General features: G+C 34.2%; 1 protein-coding gene and 1 long non-coding RNA gene across 2 annotated transcripts; one reads left to right on the forward strand and one right to left on the reverse strand.

The window, feature by feature from the left end:
- Positions 1–487: 487 nt before the first annotated feature.
- Positions 488–2,540, reverse strand: LOC123713344. The gene is made up of 4 exons (XR_006754172.1): positions 2,146–2,540; positions 1,806–1,955; positions 1,108–1,208; positions 488–606 (listed from the first exon to the last, which is right to left on the reverse strand). It is a non-coding gene; the product is annotated as an uncharacterized LOC123713344 (long non-coding RNA).
- Positions 2,541–2,822: 282 nt separating this feature from the next.
- On the forward strand, positions 2,823–10,503 carry LOC123713342 (glutathione S-transferase 2-like). The gene is made up of 5 exons (XM_045666949.1): positions 2,823–2,962; positions 4,985–5,123; positions 8,273–8,440; positions 9,611–9,753; positions 10,289–10,503. The coding sequence occupies exons 2-5, from the start codon at positions 4,991–4,993 to the stop codon at positions 10,457–10,459; spliced, it is 615 nt and encodes a 204-aa protein (XP_045522905.1). The 5' UTR covers positions 2,823–2,962; positions 4,985–4,990; the 3' UTR covers positions 10,460–10,503.
- Positions 10,504–14,380: the final 3,877 nt, after the last annotated feature.

Below are 14,380 nucleotides of genomic sequence, written 5' to 3' on the forward strand. Positions count from 1 at the left end.
GCAATGGCGTTAGCTTACAGTAACAGAATTTTTATTATGTTTATATTTAAACAGTTCAAAAATTGTATAACAGATATAGACTGTTTTTCTCAACAGGTTGTCCTAAATTTTTAAGCAAAAGCTTTAGAAGAGAAAATGCAAATAAATTTACTCTCACATATACACTCTCATTAAGTACTCTTAGTAGTCTTTACTAATATTTTTTAAATTTTAATGCTGTTTGTCAAACGGACATAAAAATAGATCAGAGCATTAGCATGGGTAATGATTGTGATGATGATGATGTTTACGGTTCACGAAACTTATGTGATTGTGACTGTGACTGAATTAGTGAGTGACCGGACAATACCCCAAAAACAGTTCAGGTTCAGATAAAAATGGTTTTATTTAATGTGTCCCATGTTGTGAGCAAATAGTTTTAGGTGAATGGTAATTGGTTATATTGTAACATATGTAATACACATGCTCAAAGTAAAACTTTATATCATTCAGAACTAGTAAACTTTATTTTCTTTGATAACTTTTGACTAATAGAGTCCAATTATAAACTGTTACTGTGCACACTTGGTATTGTTCAAGCCAGTTATTTGGATGTCATTCAAATTCCTGCAAAAAAATTAAGGAAGGTATTAATGGAGGCACTTCTCCGAACTTTTATCAAAAATAATCTTTTTCCAAGCTCTTCCCTGTACTTTTTTTCTTTAAATAAAGTTAAATATAATAAAAGAAAATAACTATGTTAATACTTATAGCAGTTTAAAGCTAAGGGTGCTTGTATTTTTGGACAATATTTGTTTACAAAATATTATAGGGATTCTTCAATTGCTCTTTGACCCCATGTCTAGGTTATTCATTTTCGCCAATTTGAAAATATTAAATTGTTCATGCAACAAGTCGCAACACACCAGTAATAACTAAGCATATTTAATAAGAGATATCTAATTTTAATTTAGTTATTAAATATATACCTTATGCAAAATGGAACATGTGTGTAGAAATGTTACCATGGACAACACAATTTTTTATGTTTATGGTGAAAGTTCCATCTCATAATGACATGGTGCCTTTAAAATAGTTCTCTTTTTAAGTAATTTTTTGTTAAATTACCTTGGTACACTTTAGATATGATTGCTTAGTAATTATTTTGCATCCTGCATTATCTGTTTCTTTTAGGAGACCAGTTTAGGTGAGAAAATTCCACATATCATCTGAAATAAAGTTAAATGATTATAAATTTATTATTAATGTAGGATGTTATACAAATAACTGGATGCTAACAATAATAGACTATTTAAAAACAATTTCAATTATTATTTATTGGATGATATGAACACTACATTAATACTTCTGAACATTTATTATCAATGATAAATGTGACATCACACCCAAGTAATAAATCTGGCAGAAAGTGAATTTCATCCCTTTTCTCCAAAGATAGTAAGTTGTATGGTGTATAAATGAGCTGTAGTACTACAGTGTCCAAATATGTCTATAAAGGTACAAAGAAATGGTTGGTCTGTTCCAAAAGATCCCAAATAATAATAAACTTTAAAACAAATGTATAAATAACTAGATCACAAGACCCTGAGTATTATAAGAATTCAAATATTTTAAATTATTAAGGAATTTTTTTATGTAATATGTCTGTTTTACAAGGTTCGAGATTTACAGTTGAGGCTTAAGAGTATTCAATTTGGTTTTATGAGGGTGAGATCAGCTCTGAGATTCATGAATCCTTCACCACCATAAACCCTTCACACCATACTGTCAGTAGTAAGAATTATACATGTATAAGTAGTTAATACCATCTTTAACAGGTTCTCCAGTTATAAAAATATATGTTAGTGCTGCCACCAGCAGGTATTTGGCAGAAACAGTGTTGATTGTAGATAACAAGATGAAGGAGGATTGCCTCCAGATTTTAATGCTAAATGCACTAATTTACAACCAGAGATCTATAACAAAAATATCTTGATAACCTTTAAGTAAATTTATAATTTTAATTCTACTTACTCATGAACATTCCTAACGGCTGAAAAAGCTAACAATTATTTATCATTGACATCTTTTGTAATAAACTTATATTTTACATCAATGTTAGAATGTTTCTACTCTACACCAGTGTAGTTGTATTAATTATTATACCTTTTTTAAAATGCTTTCTGTATTCATATTTGTGCATTTGTGTTGGTATTTATGGATCTCCAACTCTTCTTAAAGTTATTTCCTTGTCATACCTCGAACCGTATTTCCAATCTTCAACTATGCTAGTTTTATCGTGGAACGAGCATATAAATGTAGGTCCTTTTTGTATCATTGTTCTTGTTTGACTATGCAGTCCTTCACCTGTCCACTTTTACAGAATGTACCCTCATCTTCAAAATTGATTAAAACTCCGATTTTGTTGTACACTAGATTTGAGACGTCAAACTTTTAACATACATCTAAGTAGTATACAATAGCATTTATTTCGATCTTAGAGTATTCCTTTGATATTTCAGTTATAACTAAGCTTGGAGATACCTAATATTTTGTTAAGTTTGCTGGTTGGACTCCATGCTCAATAAATAATATATTGTATTTATTAATGCGTTATGAAGAAAAATAATAATAAATATACCTCCTAAAAACACTACACCCACAGGTTATCTTGTTCCTAAACTATGGAGTATGGACTAGTATTTCCTTCAAACCTTCCTCCATGTAGTCCACCGAGTATGACTAGTACAAACTAGTCAAATGTCAAGTATATAATGTTGTAACAGTTTTAAGTACATTAACGTGTTAAGATAACAGTTACTGTCACTGTCAAGTGTTATTAAATAAAACTATTTCGTAATATTTATCAATTTCGGTAACCTATTTAACTTGGCAATTGAGGTTTTAGGTCTCAGTTGAGACTTGAGAGCACGCTCTGCACTATTTGCAAGTAATTATTTTGAAGTTGTTCGGAACCAAACCAGTAAGTCTTTCACTTCATACTTTGTTTTAAATCAGAATATTAAATCTTTGCTACTGTAATAACCACCTACTCAGTCTATGACTGCAAATACCGGCTAAAATAATTATTCATCACTAAAATTGAATTAATAATAAAGATAAATTAAATATTTACTTGTCGCGTTCCGTTTATTTAAGGTCGTCAAGTGTATAACACAACAATATTTTTTTTCGTAATATTTTTAGCTTATTTATAAAATATCTTCTCTAAATATCTATCATTGAAAAATTAAATTAATTTTTATATTTTTCTTATACAAGATTAACAGTTAATAAAGTAAAATAAACATTGAACAGACCAAATAAATATATACTGTAAAATATTAGTGTGTCATTTAAATTTATTGTTTTTTTAATTGTAATTAAGTTGATGGACTATTTACGCAAACAATACATGAAGAATAGAAAAACGATAATACTTTTGGATAATTTTGTATTTGGTTTTAATTACACAAGTACACATAAAAGAAAGAATTACTAAATAAAATTACATTTTCGTAAGCTAAATTTTGGTTGTAGTCTAGAGTACTATGGTTTTTTCAATGATTTCAATAAAACAACTAAACCCACTCATAATCTTTGGCCTATCTAGGGTTATTTTTTAGGGCTCTATATTTTTTTCGGTGTATTAGTTTCTATATAACCTTTTTTTTTAATAAAGGACTCCTACATACTAGCCTATCGCACGCAGTCAGTCAGATATGTGACCGAGTAGCTAGGTAGCAGGGGAGTGTCGAAGTCTCCCCTTTCTTAAAAAGGGACATTATTAACTTAGAGGGTTGGCGTCTCACGCCGGGCCTGATGGGCATGGCCATCATATTTATGGGCGAGTTGGAGCCCGCCGACCGGTGCCACCCGCGTTACCTCTTGTGTTAATAACAGTGTCAGTGACATGTTTGACAATGTTGCCGCAGAATTTTTCCAGTTGCGATCTGTGCTTAAGCAACACGTTGGATAGCCCATCCCGGGACACCCTCATACCAGTCTCTCACTTGGCCCTTTCAAATGTTGCATAGTCAACAAGTAAATGAACCACCGTTTGGTCGGTTCTGTCATCACAGTCACACACGGGGCTCGTCAGTTTGAGTCTGTGTAAATAGTGTCCAAAAGCCCCGTGGCCAGACAGGATCTGCGCCTTGTGGAGTACGAAACGCTTTGTCTTGAATTGTTTGTATCCTGTTTTTGTATCTTTAAAAATATTTTTGTGACTGAGGCTGTTTCGCCCCCCACATAGCGCTCGTTCCAGTTGACTATAGTCTTTGAGTCTTGTCAGTCGTCGCAAGTAGAAAAGCGGATACGCTTCATACCCCATTCGCGTCCCCGTCTCCCCGAGGGCTTCCCCGGCGAGAGCATCTGCCCTCTCGTTTCTCGGAGTGCCAACGTGCGCCTTAACCCAAAAGAGTTCAATTTTTTAATTCTATATAACTAGAATTGTATACGAAAAACAGCTTGTGTATGGCAATCAAGGTTTATAATAATTTACCAGAAACATTCAAACTCAAACTCAAAATATATTTATTCATGTAGGTAAATAAGTACACTTATGAACGTCAAAAATAAGTTAAATTAATTATAAATTTACTTTTACTATCAGTTCGCAAGTCAAGGGCGTAGAGCGGGCAAGAAGACCTGGCTAGAAACTTTCCGCCACTCTTTCATCGATTAAATGTACTATTTTCGGAAAAAAAATATTCTATTTATTATTATTTGCGTGAAACATTATAATTAATATTAATTTGATAACGTAATATATTTTAATAATGTGATGATGTAGAAATAAAATAATATGTATAAGAATTGACTATAATGTTATGACTCATGTTGACGTGTGGCAGAATATGCGAACTTTAATTTGTACCATAACATAACATTTCTGTACCATATTCTTGAAAATAAATTATCATTATTATTTGTGCCTATACTCACATTTTATGTGAAATAATTGTAAAATTGCTTCAAAGATTGATACTAATAACAATTTCAGATCACCATGCCTAATGTCAAGTTCTACTACTTCCCTGTTAAGGCTCTCGGTGAGAGTGTTCGTCTACTCCTCGCTTATGGTGGCCAGGACTTTGAAGACAACAGGATTTCCGAGGAGGACTGGCCTGCGTTTAGGCCATGTATGTATATTTAATAAACATTTATCAATTAGTTTACAGCAATGGAGAAATCCAAAGCATAGAGATAGAGGTAGCAAAGTAGAGAAAAAAAAGGGTTGCTATACGGTACATAGGCTTTCTTATTGATGTGTTTGCCATAACAGAAAAGCAAGCGTATAAGGGTAATTCTTAAGAGAAACATCTGACTGATGACATTGTCTATGTGTCTACAATGTCATATTGTACAGTGTTGCCAGATCAGAGGATTTCCCCCTAGATTTAGGGGTTTATCAAGCGTGTTAGGGGCAGAATAGGGGGAAAAAATAGTTAGGGGAAATTTCAAAAACACACAAAACAGAGTTTTTTTGCTATTGTATATCACGATCCTCATTTAAGAACTAAATTGTAGTACGAACATAGCAAAAATGGTCGCAATCGCAAAAACCGTATAAAACTTAAACCCGTAAATCCATTTTCTATTATATATACTTTGCCTAATGCCTTTCATTTCCCAACAATCCCAACATGACCGCCGCTTTAAAGAATGGCGCCATCGCCCATGCTACCATCCGCTTGGTGAGGGCGTCCTAGGGGATTTCTGGGGGGAAATCAAATTAGTCTAGGGTACATCGTCGATACCATCTGGCAACACTGCTACATGATTTACTCCGTAATTTCAAAATGCCGAAAGAAATATTCTTTATTCTTCCAATTAAAAAAAATCAAAATTAATTCAGTAGTTCCGAAAATGACTTCCGGACTGTAGATACTTATACTTTAGACATAGTTCTTGAATGTCGCATTCAAATAAATATATAAACAACTATTATTAAGCACCAATGCCGTATCGCACCCAAAACAGTTTTGAAATATTTACATATATATGTACAATGTTCCAGAATTTGACAAGCTCTTTATTTTAAGTGAAAACACACATTTGAGACGAAGTTCTTTAAAACTGAAGAACATCCAATATATTTCGAATTTCCCAAAGAACTTTCTTCCAAACCGAGTCGTGACTGGAATAGGCTTCTGGAAGGTGTAATTAGTGCCTTTTTGAACTCTTTTAGGAATTGTTAGGGTTATTGTTCTTCTAATTTCCTGTTCTGCCAACAGGACTGTTAGGGTCAACTCGCTATATCGCTTGCCCCGGGGAGCAACCTCGTACAAGTAAAAGCTACATACTAGGATACTAATGAAATCTATTATTTTAAATTATTTGACAATTTTAACATTGTTTTGTATTTAGTGTTAATAGTTAAAAAAACAAATGTATATTACAATAATTCATCTAGATAGACTGAAGAGCAAAAGCTTATTACGATTGTTTTACCGTTTAAATATAATTACGGAAGACACCACAGTGACCGCACATTACGGCGGCACATTTTGACTAATGTCTCGAACGTAATAACGTATTAACACTCTCTTTACGGAAATATTATTACGTTGGTACAACGGAGATCTTCTTTTAACAGAGAATCTTTATTTCTTTTCTGTCGCATTAACTTTTATGGTTATTTGTTAGAAAACTATATTTATGTTTGTTGCGATCTACTTCAGGAAATCAAAGTTAAGTAAACAAAATAATTTCCATGGAATAAAGATATCATCGTGTTTATTAATAATAAAATGATTTGCAGAAATTCTGAAAAAAAGAATTACAGTTATATGCAAAATATTAAAACAGTCGTAAAATTGCTTTACGACTTTGTTGGCCGAGTGCAAGCAATGTGTTTGATTACCAGATTTTCTGTGATCTCTTTAAAATTGGTATTTTTAGTCAACCTTAAACCATAATGAATTAGACACCTAAGCTTTAAATTAAATTACAAGAATTGTAATATTTATAGGTATAAATTGTAGCGTAAACTGTCTTCCGTATTTCGAAATCCAACACTTTTTGATATATAGGCGACATCATCATCATCGTCATAATCCATTCTTTTAGATCCATCTTTGGACTTAGGTGTCCTCCATTTTCATCCAACTGACAGGCATCGGGTGGCCAGTTGGTCTTTTGTTATGTCGAGGTCTTCATTCCAGCAGCCTTTGTGTCCATTGGGTCTTGTCCATTTACATTTAAAGGCCACGGTTTTAGTAACTACATCGGGCGGTCTCGACTCGGAAACTTAGATATTATCTTCGTCTGTTTATCCGGTGGAACATATTTTTTATCAAATATATGACGTATACGAATATATGACCAAGACTCAAATGTCTTATATATCGCTAAAAGTTGACGTCCATGTGCTGTGGTAATTACCTTCTAAAAATAAAAACCATCTACATAGTACTCGTGTTATCCGCATAAGTACTGTTATCTAGGTTGAACAATCCGAATTGATAAGTGATAACATGTCTTACGACCACCTGTTAAACACTCGTTTTGATATAGTTTAAGCAACATTTTTTTGGAGATCTGCCGCTGTCTTCCTTGCGGTAACCGTTAGATAAAGTGTAGCACATACTCGTTGCGCTATTTTGGATGCGTCACGGTTGACATACGATTATTGTTAGATGTTAATTCATTTCCTTAATCACATACAATGTCTAATGATAAGAATCGGAGTGGAGACTCAATGCTAATTAAGTTAGCGTACCTACTTCAAATCCAATATGATTTCGAGCTACGTGAGTCATCCAAATGTTACCCTAAGCTACAAAAACCTTTTCTATACCTACAAAAAAATCAATGAAACACACACACAAACGTAATTGATTAATTTCCAGCCACAATTAATCTAATCAGGCGATAACAACCAAGTATCTCTTTGTAGATTACGTGGTGCGTGTGCACTGAATAAAATAATTATTTGGTGTATCCAAAAGTATATTTTACATGTAGAAATGTAAATCATTTATGATTATTGAACGTTAATTCGCGCTTTTGGCTAACAATTTTGACTTTGCTGGGCGGCTTTTAATGTATCGGGGTCTCCTTCGGGCCTTTGTTTAGCAGAAGGGCCTAGCCCTTTGAATTTGTGACTGCTTTTAAACGGTTCTATGCCACAAATTGAATCCTATTACAAGTAATACCTAGTAATGGCAACTTCCCAGAGTGAATATTTATAAATCAATCTAACACAATATAATGTTTATTAAATCATTCTAAGTATTCCTGTTTCATAATTATGAAATAAAGAATGTGAAAAAATATATTTTTACAGCGACACCTTTCGGTCAGATGCCGGTACTAGAGATCGATGGTAAGGCTTACGCACAGAGCTTGGCCCTCTCCCGGTACCTGGGCCGCAAGTACGGCCTCTCCGGAGCCAATGCTGAAGAGGATCTGGAGATCGACCAGAATGTCGACTTCGTTAACGATGTCCGTGCGAGTAAGTAATGTTAATTGTAATATTCGGCATCGATACGCCTCCGAGGTTTAACACAAGGGGTTTCCACTTCCGGGCGAAACAACGTTTACGCTTTTTATTAATAATTACAAAAATATTTCCATATTCATTAAAGTATCTTATTGGTTCTTATTCTATTGCTGTATAAATATACGAATGGTTAAAGTTCATAATAGAATAAATATAATTTTAATATTTTAAAGAAAAGCCACGAATATGGTCAGACACAAGGAACAAACCTTATAAAGACTGTCTGAAAGCACTTAGTCTTACTGATTTCGGAAGTAGGCAATTAAGAGGAAATCTCGAAACCTGTAAAATCTTTACTGGCCACTATAATCATGCAAGAACTGAGAAGCGTAATTACTAATTAGTCTAGTTCTCTGAATTCTTTTAGAAATAGGCTATTTCAATTATTAAGCTGATAGTGTGTTTATCTACATAATAATAATAATATAGTATATAATAGAGAATTATATTTATTTCCTACACTCAAACCTAATTCTAATTAAAACCGCCACTAGAACACCTAGAATCATATGTCTTATGTTTATGGATATACATTGTACATATAATTTTATTTTATTAATTACTTAAGAAGTCATATGGAACATACAAGTCATACAAACATACTGTAAAACAAAAAACTTGGCGATTATTTATTATTATTAAATATTATTGCCAGTTACACCCGCTCGTATGTTGAAGCAAAACATCATGATGAACCGGGAATATAGTATCATGTGTGATGTGGTAAACTTTAATAAAGAAATTAAAAAAATCGTGCTTTCTTGGTTCTGTGCCTAGTTCTCTTAGTCTTTGTACCTTATTTTCCCGCCATATAAAAAAAAACAAAGCCTCCCAAAAACCTAGACAAAATAGAGAGATCTTTAGATTAAAATCGTCGAATTTTTTCGTGATAATTCTAATATGCGGGCTTATTTTTTGGGTCTAAGGCATGCCGGATTCCTCACGATGTTTTCCTTTACCGTTCGAGTAAATCTTCTTACTACTATAAATCCACATACATACATATCACTAATACTCCAAGGTCTAAATATGAGATATTACATACTTATATTAATATCCGTGTTTGTGGCGCGGAGTCTAAATTTAACCATAGAGTAACAATAAAGATGTAATAAATTACAGAGGCCGCGACCGTCCAATACGAAACCGACGAGAAATTGAAGGCCAAATATCACGAGGATTTTACTAAAAATGTCTACCCGGAGTTGCTCGAGAAACTTGACGAGATCATCAAAAAGAACAACGGACACATTGCTGTTGGAAAGGTATTTGTTTATTCATACTATCGTTATCAAGACGACAGTCGAACAATTAAAAAGGAATCAAAAATATAATATTTATAAATAATTATTAAAAAACGCTTAACTGTGAACATTATTATTATATAGTTGTAGTTAGAGTTTGGGATTCGGTTGCTATGGTGATTCGAATACCATGAAAAGCAGCATAACCAAAAACAGTCGCTATCGGAGCGATTAAAAAAAATGTAAAGGATACAGTTGATAGCTTCAATGAAGCTACACTATCATATTCAGACAAAATGATAAGCGTGTAGATTATATGACATTCCTTCCACAAGGATTTCGATATATTTTAAATTAGTTTAAACGTTTTTGAGTTGACATATATTAAAATAATATCGCATCGTTATAAAGCGTAATAAATACCGCGCTCGATCTTGTTAGAAATAAACTTCATACATGAAATCGAATTGAAAAGCATTTCTTAATTTTTCCTTATATTCCTGTTGACATTCGCCATTTATCCTAAACTGTGTTTGAGTTCTGCATTATTTTTCAGCTCACCTGGGCAGACTTCGTATTCGCTGGAATGTTCGACTACCTAAAGGTGATGCTCCAAGTTCCAGACCTAGAAAAGAAATACCCAAGCTTCCAAAAAGTGGTTGACGCGGTGTACTCTCAGCCAAAACTCCAGACCTACATCAAGAATGCACCTGAAACTGAATTATAAATTAGACAATATTTCTTTGTTAATAAAGTTATAATTTGTGAATGTATCCGATTTCTCAAATGTATTGTAATAAAAAAGACATTTAAATAAGAATAGGCAAAAATAAACCGAGTTATTACTGGCCACTAATTCGATATTTAAAAAAAAATAGTACGCTTTCTGGTGTATGACACCAATGGTATTTTTCCCAGAACCAAGTTACAAAATAACTGCATCTAATAATTTATATTATTACGTCATAGGACAAAGTGCCTTATTAATTTAAGTGTATATTTAATGTAAATAAAAAAATAACAATATTTTTTTCTTTTATTTTAAACCAGCTGGGATTTAGACATTAATTCATAGTTTCTTAAATTTTTCTTATTCATACAAATAGCATCTTTTTTAACTGTAACATAATATTGGACATTTGCTATTTCCCAAACTAACATAAGAGAGAGCTCTTCTGTTCTATCTCTCTCTACTGGAAAGAAACCCTTAGAAACTCCAAGGTCGCCAAGTATTTGTTAAAAAATACAAAAGTCCTGCAATGGCCTGTTGAGGCATTAATTGCATAGCATCGTAATTCCCGATCCTGTTGAGGCAGATTACAACACCACTGTTTTTATCTGATCGTCTCCAGCTTCGTTAATGTCGCCTGGGACTTCAGTGCCCAGGGTCTGCGATACTTGATCCCCTCGGTCTCATCCATTTACCGGGTAATCAGCGCTGGACGGAAGTCCGACCAGACCGACTTTGCTGGTGTGTACTTTTAGATGTTTTTACTGAGATGCTTTATATTGTTCAGTTTTGGTTCGACGTTATCGTTGGGGCGCCTTAGATTTCATATATATATATCTTTTTTTTTCATGTTACATTTTGTATCGGAGTTGGGTGCAGTTTTAGGCCTTTGAAATTGAATATATGATTCAGAAACGACACTTAGCACGATTTCAAGTATGTGAAAATCCAATACATTTTTGCCTTACGGGAGTCGACGACGAGTCGATGTGGAGTCTCTCTGCATCTTCTCCGATTTTACTATGGAGAGTGTTTAGAGGAGTTGTTCGGACTAATGTCTGCAGCCGAGTTTCATCATCGGACGTCACAACTGAGCGTTTCTTATGGAAGTTTTTGCCTCGCATCACCACTATGTGGAACCAGTTGCCCACTGAAAAATTTCCGAACGAATTCGACTAATGGTCTTTCAAGAAAAGACCGTTTCAATTCTTAAAACATATAGCCAAAGATGTAAAACATAATATATACATAAAAGTTCAAAACTTTTTGTTGTCAAAGCTTTGTTGACTCAGCAATGCCTATTTCAACTTTGTTGTGTGGTGTGTAAGTATCGGTATATACGAGAGGGTGTGTAAGTGGGGTGAGCTCATGATGCAGGTTATTTAGCACTGGACATTCGTTTATAAGAAGACCTTGGCCTAGGTCTTGACTTATTCAGTATTATGTTGCAATAAAACTCTATACACAATAAAGATTATATTCTTAATAATAACATAAGATTAACATAATAATAAGGTAACGTATCACCACGACCAGGAGTCCGTGGAATCTCAATGATGGAAGTAGTGACGTCTGTAAATAGAATACAATGAGTTCCTTTGGTGTAAATGAGAAAGATAGTTGAATGATTGCACCGAGACCTTGAAGATGTCGATAGCTACAATTTCAAGCAATTGCGGATTTTCAATATCACGCTGATGTTCCCATATAATCGATTTAAAAATTCAACATTGACATGGAATCACCTTCAGTGCTTATTACAACCTAGCCGTATGATATGACGAAGCCATAAATACTGAAACAAAGTAAAAAAATATTTGTTCTGTTGCAAATATATTTATTACTTTTACAGTGTATTAGTTTAATACATAAATATAAAACAATTTAAAATATAAGAAGCTTATTCGAGTGGTTTCCATTGGCTGCAAAACAGTATTAACTGTGAGGTCAGTTATCAATAGAAGCACGCACTATTTCCATGGGAACATTCTTCACTGCCAATCGTACGCTTTGTGTTAGGGACTCCAATTTATCATGGCGTTTAGAGCTAGCTGTACTCTCTAAAACTTACCATAAATCATAATCCAGCGGATTAAGACCGCGATTAGACGACGGCCAGTCTTCGGCTCTGATGAAGTCCGAAACCTTCGTTTCCAACCAAGACTGCGTAGACCGAGCTTTATGACCCGGCGCCGAGTCTTGCTGGAAGGACCATTCTTGGTTATTGAACATGGTGTTAAGGGGCTTCACTATCTTCTCAAGAATGATATCTTGATACACTTGTGCCGATCTTTTGATACCTTTTTGATAAAAGCATGGCTCAGTCTCTACTTCATAGCTACTAATACCCCACCAAATCATCACTGAAGTCGGATAGTGCCCACGTTGCAGTCTATCGACTAATTGGAAAGCTTCCTTAGAGCTTTGAGCATAAATACGGTCATATTGTTTGTTAAAATGATGCTCAATTGTAAAAATGTTCTCATCCGTAAACAATTTTTTTCTGTGACCTCCCTTTGCTTACCGCTTCAGTAGTTGTTTCGATTTTATCTCCCTATTCTGTTTTAAAATATCAGTTAAAAAATGACTAGTACGTCTCGTATAGGCTACAAGTCCTAAGTCGTCTTTTAAAATACGCGACATGGTTTTAGGATCTTCATCTCCCGAGATAAAATGTTGATGTGAGATGTTTTAGGTGGACTAAATTGTTCGTAGGGTCGAAGGTAGACAGTTTGAAGTGTCCATGGGCGCCGGTATCACTAACCACCAGGTGAGCCTCCTGACGGTTATTTTTGTCACCGTTATAGTAAATTTTTTATAATTGTTACGTCATGTTTCCTTAGTGGAGAACGCTGACGAAGGTTGACAGTGACAAAAGTTCTTTGATATTGAATCGTCATTTGCCGATATGGATTTCATAGAAACGGTCATTGTCTTTGAAATCATCAGACTCAGAAGAAGAAAAGCGCTTTTTTTGGAATCACACCTTTGAAGCCACAGGCTACTAAGTGGATAGTTCTACAATATTTTCTGTAAACTTCGAATGAGTGTCAAATGTTTTGATGCATTTATTCGCATTTTTTTTAATTATGATAATTTTTATTGATTTCATATATAGATTATTATTTCTTAAACATCTAGAAGGCCTATGGGACCTATTCTTCAGCATTACTTTCTTCTTCGCAGTCAATATCCTCTGCATTTCCTGAAGTTTCTCGAGTATCCAAGCTTGGGACAAGGAATAAAAGTTGGTCGAGTAAATTTTTACAGTTCTATTGCTGAGCATTTTTAGTATGAAATTCGAAAATCGTAATATGATTAATTATTAGTTATAATTATGATAACTTTTTCGATTTTTGTAGTTACTTTAAGCAGAATACGAAATTCCACCCGCATCACCTCGATGTCCGCCGTTGCAGAACTGAGCGTTTCTTAAAGCAGTGATTGCGTCCTCCACCATTATGTGGAACCAGCTGCCCACTGAAGTATTTCCGAACCAATTCGACTTAGGGTCCTTCAAGAAAAGGGCGTACCAATTCTTAAAAAGCCGGCAACGCACTCGCGAGCACTCTGGCATTGAGAGTGTCCATGGGCGGCGGTGTCACTTAACATCAGGTGAGCCTCCTGCCCGTTTGCCCCCTATTTTATATATTGTTAACACCTTCCATCTTGAATACCCTGGACAAACTCAAACTCAAAATATCTTTATTCATATAGGTAACACAATGTACACCTATGAACATCAAAAACAGAAATGCTTCAAATTTTACATTTACTGCCAGTTCTCAAATCAAGGGCGTAGAACGGAAGAGAAGAACTGGCGATAAACTCTCCGTCACTCTTTTTAATCGCCAAGTTTTTTTAATGTATTACACAACGTTTGTAAGGAGCTGCAACCATTACACCATGTTCCACATG

Source organism: Pieris brassicae, chromosome 8 (assembly GCF_905147105.1).
Source record: "Pieris brassicae chromosome 8, ilPieBrab1.1, whole genome shotgun sequence".
Lineage (NCBI taxonomy): Eukaryota > Metazoa > Arthropoda > Insecta > Lepidoptera > Pieridae > Pieris > Pieris brassicae.

Excerpts from the sequence above, each read along its gene's own strand:
- LOC123713342 (XM_045666949.1), top strand. The coding sequence starts at position 4,991 with ATGCCTAATGTCAAGTTCTACTACTTCCCTGTTAAGGCTCTCGGTGAG. Across the intron at positions 5,124-8,272 it reads CTGGCCTGCGTTTAGGCCAT|CGACACCTTTCGGTCAGATG; the intron begins GTATGTATATTT and ends ATATTTTTACAG. Across the intron at positions 9,754-10,288 it reads GACACATTGCTGTTGGAAAG|CTCACCTGGGCAGACTTCGT; the intron begins GTATTTGTTTAT and ends ATTATTTTTCAG.